The following is a 12,191-nucleotide window of genomic DNA, read 5'->3' on the forward strand; positions in this document are numbered from 1 at the left end:
GCAGAGCCAAATGCAAAACCTAAAGATAAAAATGCTTTATAAGGAAGAATGAAAAGGGAAGGCCTATGAGAGAAAATCACAAAAGTCACAAAATCACACACACAAAAAAAAGATTCAGAACTATATATTATTCTATTATACCCCTCTACTTACAAGCACTAGAAATTTAAAGAAAACTTACTTAATGACATCAAACAGATGAATTTCCGATCTACATGTGCAGTAAAATTTGGTTTAATGGGTTTTTCTTCTGGTCCAAATACAAGTGTGTATTTTGTCAAGTTATGTGATTTGCACATTTGTACATAAGCAAAATAACTGCCATGCTGCAACAAAGGAGAATTAACCAACTATATTTAAATGTTAGGTACTTCAGCAAGTATTTAAAAACCTCTTGTCTAAGATAATATTTAAAATGTTTATATAGCATTTAATTTAGAAACTGAAATAATAACAGATAGACATTTTCATGTTTAAAAAAGATAAAAAGGAGCCAGGCGCTGGTGGCTCTCACTTGTAATCCTAGTTACTCAGGAGGCTGAGATCTGAGGATTCCAGTTTGAAGCCAGGCAGGGCTGGAAAGTCTGTGAGATTCTTATTTCCAATAACCTACTCATGGGGCTGGGAAGGTGGCTCAGTGGTAGAGCGCTTGCCTTGCATGCCTGAGGCCCTGGGTTCGATTCCTCAGCACCACATAAGCAAAAAGAAAAAAGCCAGAAGTGGCGCTGCGGCTCAAGTGGTAGAGTGCTAGCCTTGAGCTGAAGAGCTGAGGGACAGCACCCAGGCCCAGAGTTCAGGCCCCATTACCGGACCCAAAAAACAAAACAAAACAAAAAAAATAATAATAATAACCTACTCAGAAAAAGCCAGAAGTGGTGCTATGGCTCAAGTGGTAGAGCACTAGCCTTGAGTAAAAGAATCTCAAGGACAGTGTCAAGCCCCAAGATTGGCAAAAAAAAAAGATAAAAAGGGAGAATGATGCAAGGAAGGACATGGATCAAGATGCACTGTACTGGGGCTGGGAAGGTGGCTCAGTAGTAGAGCGCTTGCCTTGCATGCATGAGGCCCTGGGTTCGATTCCTCAGCACCACATAAGCAAAAAGAAAAAAAGCTGGAAGTGGTACTGTGGCTCAAGAGCTGAAGGACAGTGCCCAGGCCCAGAGTTCAGGCCCCACCAGCGGACCACCCCGCCCCCCCCAAAAAAAAGATGCACTGTACTTATAAAATGATTTGTTGCCAGATGGCATTGGCTCACACCTGTAATCCTAACTAGTCAGAAGGCTGAGATCTGAGGATCATAGTTCCAAGCCAGCTGGGCGCTGGTGGCTCACATCTATAATCGTAGCTACTCAGGAGGCTGAGATCTGAGGATTGTGGTTCCAAGCCAGCCCAGGCAGGAAAGTCTGTGAGACTCTTATCTCCAATAAACCACTAGAAAACTGGAAGTGGCACTGTGGCTCAAGAAGTAGAGTGCTCACCTTGAGTTGAAGAGTGCAGGGACAGCGCCCAAGCCCAGAGTTCAAGTCCTGCGACCGACAAAACAACAACAACAACAAAACAAAAAAACATAGTTCCAAGCCAGCCTGGATAGTAAAGTCCCTGAGATTCTTGACCAGCAAAAAGCCAAGTAGAATTGTGGCTCAAATGGTAAAGCATAACCTTGAGCAAAAAACTTCAGAGATCGTGCCCAGGCCCTGAGTTCAAGCTCCAGGACTCCAAAACTCTTGTATAACTGCTTAAATGTAATAAATTAAAAATAAGAACAAAAGATAAAGAAATTTAACTATCAGAGAAAAACTATATAAATCCCATTTTTCATTTTGAAAATAATATGGATGACTTTAAAATTTAAAACAAAATAGGTGAGAAATTGAAGATATCACTTACTTTTTCAGTAACAAATATTACAACAGGATGTCTATATGCCATGAAAAATTTTGTCCACCTTGAAAAAAAAAGAACAGAGAAAAATAACAAAATGCCAATATCAATTGAAATATTCTATCAATCAAAACTTCAGAAAAATATATGTCTGAAGCACAAAGAACAGCTAATTCAGTGTTTCAGAATACACTTCACAGGCACTCAGTAGGCTTTTTTCTCAAAGGTATCTCTGCATTAGTTATAGGATGTTGAGTTTCCAAGACCACAATGTGAAGTTCTAAAAGAGAGACAATATGAATGTTCTATTAACTGCAACTGACCCTCACCTCCTTTCCTTCAGAATTATTTTGGGGCCTAGCATTCAGAGGAATACATTTGGATCTTATTTATCTACTTCATGCAACAGAGGGAAGCTGAAAGACTCATAACTAAGATGGCATAGCCTTGGATTGTGGCAAAGCAGTAGTCAGAGCCCAAAAGTTTTCCCCAGACAACTGCTCACACTAAGAAATGCATGGTCAGGCTGGGAATGTGCCTTAGTGGTAGAGTGCTGGCCTAGCATGCCTGAAGCCCTGGATTCAATTCCTCAGTACCACATACACAGAAAAAGTCGCAAGTGCCGGGCGCTGATGGCTCATGCCTGTAATCCTAGCTACTCAGGAGGCTGAGATCTGAGGATCGCGGTTCAAAGCCAGCCTGGGCAGGAAAGACCGTGAGACTCCTATCTCCAATAAACCACCAGAAAACCGGAAGTGGTGCTGTAGCTCAAGTGGTAGAGCACTCGCCTTGAGCTGAAGAGCTGAGGGACAGCACCCAGGCCCAGAGTTCAAGCCCCACGACCGACAAAAAAAAAAAAAAAAAAAAAAAGTTACAAGTGGTGCTGTGGTTCAAGTGGTAGAATGCTAGCCTTGAGCAAAAGCTCAGGGACAGCACCCAGGCCCTGAGTTCAAGCCCCAAGACTGGCAGAAAAAAAAAATGTATAGTGTCAGCGTTTGACACAGCTGTCCACTGTTCACCACACTGTTCACTTACAAAGTACAAGTCTTTGCTTTGACTTTACCAGGCAGACCCAAAGAGGCACCAAGTCAACTCAATAGGAAATGTGATGAAATAAGCGCCAAAATGTGAAATCATGAAGTAGCCTCTATCACATGAATGGGTAATTTTTCAGTCTATTCCAGAATCTGAGAAAGCTGATACCTTAAATGATTTCATTACAATCAGCTATACTTTCTCCAAGGGACAAGATTGTGACTTGGAAGTCAGGCAGTACAATAGAACTAAAGAGAGTGGTCATTGGAGCTATCTATTTTATCTTCAAATAACCACTAGTTCTCTATCATTCCAACAAGACTCTCAGGACTAGGGTTTCCTAAATCATCTATTACCCCAAATGTTATTTTGGTCAGTATTTATTTCGGCTGTTACTAGGACTAAACTCAGGACAATACACTATTAGTTGTTTTTTTTTTTTTTCTGCTCAGGGCTGGCTTTCTACCACAAGTCATACCTCCACTTTTTGCTAGTTAATTGGAGATAAGAGTCTCTGGAATTTGTCTTCCCTTGCTGACTTCAAATTTAGATCTTGCACTGGGAAGGTGGCTCAGTGGTAGAATGCTTGCCTTGCATGCACAAGGCCCTGGGTTTGATTCCTCAGCACCACATAAGCAGAAAAAGCCGGAAGTGGCACTGTGGCTCAAGTGGTAGAGCACTAGCCTTGAGCTAAAGAGCTGAGGGACAGGGCTGGGAAGGTGGCTCAGTGGTAGAGCACTTGCCTTGCATGCATGAGGCCCTGGGTTCGATTCCTCAGCACCACATAAGCAAAAAGAAAAAAGCTGGAAGTGGTGCTGTGGCTCAAGTGGTAGAGCGCTAGCCTTGAGCTGAAGAGCTGAGGGACAGTGCCCAGGCCCAGAGTTCAGGCCCCACGACCGGACCCAAAAAAAAAAAAAAGAGCTGAGGGACAGCGCCCAGGCCCAGAGTTCAAGCCCCACAACCAAAAAAAATCTGGATCCTAAGATCTCAGTCTCATAAGTAATCAGGATTATAGACAGGAGCTGCCAGCACTCAGTAAATGTTGCTAACATATTAGGTTGGGTGGGGCGAGGGGGGGGAGGGGCGTGTGTGGAGACTGAACCAAGGGCTTTGGATGACTAGTTCCAGGTTATTTTCATTATGTTTATAATCAAAACTACTTCTGGACAAGGCAAAGAATGTAGAGGGAAAATATAGCACATTTTGTTTGAGAAAGGGTCTTCTATGTAGCCTGTCCCGAAACTTACAGCCTAAAGCCCAGGCAGACCACAAACTTGAGATCCTCCTGCCTTTGACAGAGAGTACTGAGATTATACAGATAATGCCTATCTTAGTAAAAACTTCACTTTCAAGTACTGTAACTTACTTAATCACTTCTCCATCAGAAATGACAGTTTCAATTTTCTGCTGTGGCTCTGCCAGCAAGGCCTCTAATCCACGGACAGCCCCTTCCTTGAACAGGACCCATGGCTCTGTCCCTGTTATTGAGTGTATCCTGTAGACCTCAGCCGACAACTGAAAGAAGTATTAGAAATATTTTAATTTTCATTCTAAAACAATTTACACAGTAGGACAAAGACATTTACAAGACTTCTGGAGACAGGTGCTGGTGGCTCATGCCTATAATCCTAGCTACTCAAGAGGCTGAGATTTGAGGATTGTGGTTCAAAACCAGCCTGGCCAAGTCCTGTGAGACTCTTAACTCCAATTAATGACCAGAAAGCTGGAAGTGGAGCTGTGGGTCAAAGTAGTAGAGCTCTAACCTTGAGCAAGAAGAGCTTAGGGGCTGGGAAGGTGGCTCAGAGGTAGAGTGCTTTCCTTGCATACATGAGGCCCTGGGTTCAATTCCTCAGCACCACATAACAAAAAAGCTGGAAGTGGCGCTCTGACTCAAGTGGTAGAGTGCTAGCTTTGAGCTGAAGAGCTGAGGGACAGCGCCCAGGCCCAGAGTTCAGGCCCCACGACCGGACCCAAAAAAAAAAAAAAAGAAGAGCTTAGGGACAGTGCCCCATGACCAACAAATAACTATAACAAAATAAAATGAAATGAGGCTATATTGCCCCAGTTGGCCTCAAACTTGCAATCTTGCTTCAGCTTGGGATTACAAATTTGCATCACTATCCTTGGCCCAACCTAGTGAAGTGATTTGTTTCAGAGTTATCCATTTAGGACCAGAAGATTTGAACTTATCCTCATTTTATTAATAAGTTAACTCATGTTCTTCTTTTTTTTTTTGTCAGTCATGGGGCTTGAACTCTAGGCCTGGGCGCTGTCCCTCAGCTCTACTACTTGAGCAATGGTGCCACTTTTGGTTTTCTGGCAATTTATGGGAGATGAGAGTCTCATCATCTTTCCTGCTCAGGCTAGCTTTGAACTGCAATCCTCAGATCTCAACCTCCTGAGTAGCTAGGATTACAGGCATGAGACACTGGCTTCCGGCTTAACTTATGTTCTTTAGGTCATTAGTAGAAAAGGCATACCTAGTCACAAGTTTTTGTTTTGTTCTGGTCAGTTGGCTTGAACTCAGGGCTTGGGAGCTGTCCCTGAGCCTCTTTGTGCTCAAGGCTAACACTCTTCTTGGGCTTTTCTGCCGGGACTGGCTTTGAACCGCAATCCTCAGATCTCAGACCACTAAGTAGCCAGGATTATAGGTATGAGCCACCAGCACCCAGCTGTCACAACTTAAAAACAAAACAAAATAAAACAAAAAACCCTATGTAGGGCTGGGAAGGTGGCTCAGTGGTAGAGTGCTTGCTTTGCATGCATGAGGCCCTGGGTTTGATTCCTCAGCACCACATAAGCAAAAAAGAAAAAAGCCGGAAGTGGCGCTGTGGCTCAGGTGGTAGAGCACTAGCCTTGAGCTGAAGAGCTGAGGGACAGCGCCCAGGCCGAGTTCAGGCCCACGACCGAAGGAAAAAAAAAACCCTATGTACATGAGAAAATTGTAGGGACTACTCTACATATTCTAAATAAGTTCGTTTGTTCTCATAAAAGACATACTCCAAACCTCCAAACTCATGGAAATAAGTATAAATTAGTCATTCATGATTTGCGTAAATAATCTCACTTTATTATAAGTATATGTTTTCTAGGGGCTGGGACGGTGGCTCAGTGGTAGAGCATTTGCCTTGCATGCCCAGGCCCAGAGTTCAGGCCCCACGACCAGACCAAAAGAAAAAAATTATAAAGTATATGTTTTCTAACCTATTATTACATGAATTGAGATGCTGTCAAAGCGTACTCTAAGATAACTATAAAGAAAAGCTGACTGCAATCTTAGGCTCACTTTCCTAGAGACATTAAGATAAATATATGTATACTATATTATGAATGACTCCATTTATCCAATAAGCTAAATAAATATATTGGGGGGGAAAAATTGAAAGACTTACTGTAGCTTTAAATACTTTTTCCAGGTTCACATCTTCATTATTCCATATTCTCAAAACCTTCAATCAAAGCACACAAATTAAAAAGCATTCCATATTCTATGTATTTGTAACTGACATGGTTAACATGTTACTATCTGGCTGTATTACATACATTATTATATAAAGATCTGAGCTCACCTTATTATCATGTACAACAATATACTCTCCAGTTTGAAAGTTGCATACAGCTGGGCATGTTATAGTTTGACCTTGTTTCACTGACCAGCTTCCCAAGGGTTTCTGATCAGAAACCTAATGAAAATAAGATGAATACAATATTAAGTAGTCAGTTGTAGACATAATAGCAATTAGACTTATAATCAAAAGAAACCATGTCAGACCAGGTGCTGGCTCATCTGCACCTGTAATCCTAGCTATTCAGCAGGCTGAGATCTGAGGATCATGGTTCAAAGCCAGCCCAGGCAGAAAAGTTCATGAGAGCCTCATGTGTGGTAGAGTGCCAGCCTTGAGCAAAAACAACTAAAGGACAGTGCCCAGGCCCTGAGTTCAAGCCCCAGTCCTGAGAAAAAGACACCTTCAAATGATAAAATTTAACACATTTCTTAAAATAAATAAGGAGTATGGACAAATACTGTAGATTCCTCTCACAAGAAGTGGGTATATACCTACAGTAGTCAAAACTGGAGAGACAGGGCTGGGAAGGTGGCTCAGTGGTAGAGCACTTGCCTTGCATGCCTGAGGCCCTGGGTTCGATTCCTCAGCACCACACAAGCAAAAAGAAAAAAGCCGGAAGTGGTGATGTGGCTCAAGTGGTAGAGTGCTGGCCTTGAGCTGAAGAGCTGAGGGACAGCGCTCAGGCCCAGAGTTCAGGCCCCACAACCGGACCCCCCCCCAAAAAAAAAAAAAAAAACTGGAGAGACAGAAAAATGGTAGTTGACAAGGACTAAGGAATCGAATTACTTTTTGTTGGTTGTTGTTGTTTTTTGAGGCAGGGTCTTGCTATGTAGATGAGGCTGGCCTCCAGAGATTGTCCTGCCTGTATTCCCAAGGGAGGATCTGCAGGACAGCCTGGGTAAAGATCCCTAGTCAGCAGAAAAGCCGAAACATTATAAAGAACTGTTGGTAATCTGTCCTCAAAATTTCAAACCTGACAGCTATACTTTAAAGACACTGGGGACTATGCTCAGCAGCCCAAGTTTTCCTTTAAAAAAAAAAGAAGACAAGATTTCTACGCGCCCGACAAAAAGCCAAGGGTAAGCATACTGTAAACGGGGGTGGAACGTGGGATTTCCTGCGATTCAAATCCCAACGTAAACCAGAGGTGCCCACATCCAGGCCATTCGGCATCGAGATCCTTACCAGGGTAGCAAGAACCCTCCGCCTCTCCACCCGCAGAAAAAAAAGGCAAATTCCCCAAGAAGCGGGGGGAGTGGGGGGTGGGATGAGGGGGAGCAGGGGGGCGGGGGTGGGATGAGGGGGAGCAGGGGGGCGAGGGTGGGATGAGGGGGTGGGGTGGGATGAGGGGGATCGGGGGGGGGGAAGGTTACAGAAACGACCCGCTCAGGCTCCCCACTGTCAGTGTCACCCTCGGTGGCCCCTTCTCCGAGCCGCCGGGTGCCCAAGACCCCGAGGGGGGCCCTAGGGGGCGCCGTCTGCGAGACGCGAGCGACCGCGGAGGCTCCCCGAGCTTTCCCGGTCCGCCCCACGTGCACCGTGGCACCGGCGGGCCCCAGCCCTCGTCCGGCGTCCCGGGCCGGGGCAGACGGGCCGTTACTCGACGCTTGCGGAATCTGTGAGCAACGCCAGCCTCCGCATCCGGGCCCCGACCGGAGGGTGCGGGGGAGACAGGCAGCCGGGACGCTGCCATCACCTCACCTTATAGAGAACGACCGTCCTGCCGCTGTCCGTCACCAGAAACTGGTCTGTTTTGTTGCTGGGCTCCACGCCCAGGAGTCCGTCAGGGCCAGCACTGAGGACCACGGTGGACAACGTGAACTCTTCCTCCAAGGCTGCCATCTTGGACGGCCTACGCACGGCCGTGAGGATCTCCCGGCAGGCCTCGCGCTTTCTCTCGCGATAACTTAAAATGGGCGGGGCTTCATCAGAGAGGAATACGCTCGCGCCGCCGGCGACCCCTGGCGGGCCGCGGGGATACTCAGAGCTACGCGGCAGGGTGGGCGGGGCGGGGCCTTTGAATCTAGACTCCGCCTCCCGAGGGCACGCCCCCTCCGAGTCCCGGATGTGCCTGTGACTTTTTCAATCTGTGAAGTCCTGCTTCTGGTGGGACTAACCATCGGATGGGTTTAGGTTGTGCCCCACGTGCAGTAGATGGAGCCAGGCGTGGGTGAGAGGAGGAGGAAGAGGAGAGGGGAGGAAGAAAGGAAAGGGCGTCATCTTCGCTACTTATGAGGCTGAGATCTGATGATCAGGGTTCGAAGCCAGCCCAGACAGGAAAGTCTGTGAGACTCTTATCTCCAAGTAAACCACCAAAAAGCCTGAAGTGGAGCTGTGGCTCAAGAGGTAGAGTGCTAACTTTAAGAGAGAAGTTCAGAGAGAGTGCTCAGACCCTGAATTCAGACCCCAGGACTGGCATGAAAGAGAAGAGAGAGAAAAAGAGGAGAAAGAGAGAGAAAAAAGAAAGCACACTAAACCATGAGTTCTCAAACGTTATAGAAGGGAGAGAAGTGCAGGGAAGAAGAGGGGGAAGGAAGTGGGGGAGAGTGGAGAATCTCTTTCCTGCCCAGGCTGGCTTGGAACCGTGATCCTCAGATCTCAACCTCCTGAGTAGCTAGGATCACAGGTGTGAGCCACCTGTGCCCAGCTATTTTTACTGTTCTTCGACATGTAGTTCTCTGGTGTTATTTATTTATTTATTTTGGTGATAGTACGTACTGAGTCTAGAACTAAGGGTCTAGGCTCTGTTTTTTTGCTTAAGGCTGGGGTTCCTAGTTCCACACTCATCCCCAAGAAAGAAAGATGTGAGGAAAAGTCAGACTCTCACCCAAAACACTCAAAGCAATTGGTTCTCACAGGGATTCACATTCAGATTGGAAGAGCCCCACCCCACGCCACACCCCCTCGGTACTGGGGATTAAACTCAGGTCCTGGGTACCATTCCTCAGCTTTATTAGCCTTTTCCACTTAAGGCTGGTGCTCTACCATTTCTGGCTTTTCGGTGGCGCAAGTAAGAGTCTCAGATATTCCTGCTTGCCTGGCCTCCTACAGATGATCAAAAGATCTCTCTTGAGTAGCTAGGATTACAGGTGTGAGCCACCAGTGTCTGGCTGGAATTCTACTTTTAAAAGCATCTTTGCTTTTATCTGAAGGTTAAAGAGGGTGTAGGGGCTGAGAGAAGAGTAGCAATCTCCCCATAAACACTTAAAATAATTGATTTGTGTTTGGATTCAGATTGTAATCTGAAGATTGGCTCCTTTTAAAGGTAGGCATGCCTCTAGGGATACCTTTGGCTTAATTTATGTGAGGACTCAGCTGAGGCTGTGTCTTCTCAAATCCAATTAACAAAATGATAGCCTTTCTAGCTAAATTTATTAATCAGATCAGCCTCAAAGCCAACCTTCAAGTTGGGGGAGTGGGGTGACTTATCTTGTTTCAAAGCTTTTTCATTTAGATGTAAATTAGACAGCCTATGGCACAGAAAAAGAGGCTTTGGACATTTTTATGGTCTGACAATAGTAGGTCAAGTTCCTTAAAGAATTTGAATAAAGGGGCTGGGAAGGTGGCTCAGTGGTAGAGCGCTTGCCTTGCAAGCATGAGGCCCTGGGTTCAATTCCTCAGCACCACATAAGCAAAAAGAAAAAAAGCCGGAAGTGGCGCTGTGGCTCAAGTGGTAGAGCGCTAGCCTTGAGCTGAAGAGCTGAGGGACAGTGTCCAAGCCCAGAGTTCAGGCTCCACGACCGGACCCCCCCCCCCAAAAAAAAAAAGAATTTGAATAAAGCCAGGCGCTGGTGGCTTACACCTGTAATCCTAGCCACTCAGGAGGCTGAGATCTGAGGATCACGGTTCAATGCCAGCCCAGGCTTGAGACTCTTATCTCCAATAAACCACTAGAAAACTGGAAGTGGCACTGTAGCTCAAGTAGTAGAATGCCCACCTTGAGCTGAAGAGCCCAGGGACAGAGCCCAAGCCCAGAGTTCAAGCCCCGAGACTGACCAAAAAAAATCAATTTGAATAAAGGCAGCGAGTGCAGCTCAGCTGCTAGAGTGCTTGTGTAGCATGCATGAGGCCTTGGATTCAATTCCTCGGCACCACATACATAGAAAGGCTAGAAGTTGCGCTGTGGCTCTAGTGGTAGAGTGCTAGCCTTGAGCAAGAGAAGCTGAGGGACAGCACCCAGGTCCTAAGTTCAAGTCCTAGGATTGGCAAAAAAAAAAAAAAAAGGACTTGAATAAAACATGCTATCTTGATCTATGATCTACAAGGTGATAGAAACTAGCCTTATTTATTTATTTATTTAGGTGATAGTACTGGTTGGAATTCCGGGTCTAGGCTTTGTCCCTTAGGGTTTTTTTTTGTTGTTGTTCAAGGCTGATGCTCTATCACCTGAGCCACAGCTCCATTTCTGGCTTAGCCACTTTTTTTTTTTTTTTTTTTTTTTTTGGTTGTGGGGCCTGAACTTTGGACCTGGGCGCTGTCCCTCAGCTCTTCAGCTCAAGGCTAGCGCTCTACCACTTGAGCCACAGCGCCACTTCCGGCTTTTTTCTTTTTGCTTATGTGGTGCTGGGGAATCGAACCCAGGGCCTCAGGCATGCAAGGCAAGCGCTCTACCACTGAGCCACATTCCCAGCCCCTTGTTTTTGTTTTTGTTGGTGGTAGGGCTTGAACTCTGGGCCTGGGCGCTGTTCCTGCGCTCTTCAGCTCAAGGCAAGCGCTCTACCACTTGAACCACAGCGCCACTTCCGGTTTTCTAGTGGTTTTTTTTATTGGAGATAAGAGTCTCACAGACTTTCCTGCCTGGGCTGGCTTTGAACTTCTATCCACAAATCTCAGCCTCCTGAGTAGCTAGGATTACAGGTGTGAGCCACTGGGGCCTGGCTGGTATTATGGTTTTTTTGTTTGTTTGTTTGTTTTGGGGTCCAGTGGTGGGGCCTGAACTCTGGGCCTGGGCGCTGTCCCTCAGCTCTTCAGTTCAAGGCTAGCACTCTACCACTTGAGCCACAGCGCCACTTCCGGCTTTTTTCTTTTTGTTTATGTGGTGCTGAGGAATCGAACTCAGGGCCTCAGGCATGCAAGGCAAGCGCTCTACCACTGAGCCAACTTCCCAGCCCCTGGTATTATGTTTTTAACACTAAAAGAAACTTAAAAAAATTTTTTTTCAGTCATGGATCTTGAACTCTGGGCCTGGGCGCTTACCCTGAGCTCTTCAGCTCAAGGCTAGCACCCTACCACTTGAGCCACAGTGGCAGGCACTTCCGGCTTTTTTTCTGCTTATGTGGTAGTGAGGAATTGAACCCAGGGCTTCATGCATGTGAGGCAAGCACTCTACCTCTGAGCCACCTTCCCAGCCCCTAAAAAAATCATTTTTGAAGCCAGGTGCTAGTAGCTCATGTCTGTCATCCTTGCTACTTCGGAGGCTGAGATCTGAGAAGTGCAGTTCAAAGCCAGCCCAGGCAGGAATGACTGTGAGACTCCTTATCTCCAATAAACCACCAGAAAACCAGAAGTGGCGCTGTGGCTCAAGTGGTAGAGTGCTAGCTGAGGGACAGTGCCCAGGCCCAAAATTCAAAGCCCCACAACCAACCAAAAAAAAAAAATCATTTTTGATATATTTTCTCAGCAAACTAGTTCCTTTTTTTTGTCGTGGGGCCTGACCCTCCGCTCTTCAGCTCAAGGCTAGCATTCTACCACTGGAGCCACAGGCCACTT

General features: G+C 46.1%; 1 protein-coding gene across 2 annotated transcripts in view; it reads right to left on the reverse strand.

Moving 5' to 3' along the window:
- Window positions 1–8,345, reverse strand: part of Nol11 (nucleolar protein 11) — a 35,075-nt gene extending 26,730 nt beyond the window's left edge. The window contains exons 1-7 of one of the 2 annotated variants that reach the window (XM_069993107.1): window positions 8,184–8,345; window positions 6,486–6,599; window positions 6,309–6,365; window positions 4,283–4,431; window positions 1,888–1,945; window positions 1,479–1,526; window positions 182–326 (exon numbers count right to left, since the gene is read on the reverse strand). In XM_069993107.1, the coding sequence (XP_069849208.1) occupies window positions 182–326; window positions 1,479–1,526; window positions 1,888–1,945; window positions 4,283–4,431; window positions 6,309–6,365; window positions 6,486–6,599; window positions 8,184–8,324 (712 nt within the window). In that variant the 5' untranslated portion in view covers window positions 8,325–8,345. The remainder of the gene's footprint in view (window positions 1–181; window positions 327–1,478; window positions 1,527–1,887; window positions 1,946–4,282; window positions 4,432–6,308; window positions 6,366–6,485; window positions 6,600–8,183) is intronic. The other variant, XM_069993108.1, reaches the window with a different exon arrangement.
- Window positions 8,346–12,191: the final 3,846 nt, after the last annotated feature.

The sequence above is a fragment of the Dipodomys merriami genome, unplaced genomic scaffold (assembly GCF_024711535.1).
Source record: "Dipodomys merriami isolate MVZ:Mamm:240054 unplaced genomic scaffold, mDipMer1.0.p SCAF_42, whole genome shotgun sequence".
NCBI classification, from domain to species: domain Eukaryota; kingdom Metazoa; phylum Chordata; class Mammalia; order Rodentia; family Heteromyidae; genus Dipodomys; species Dipodomys merriami.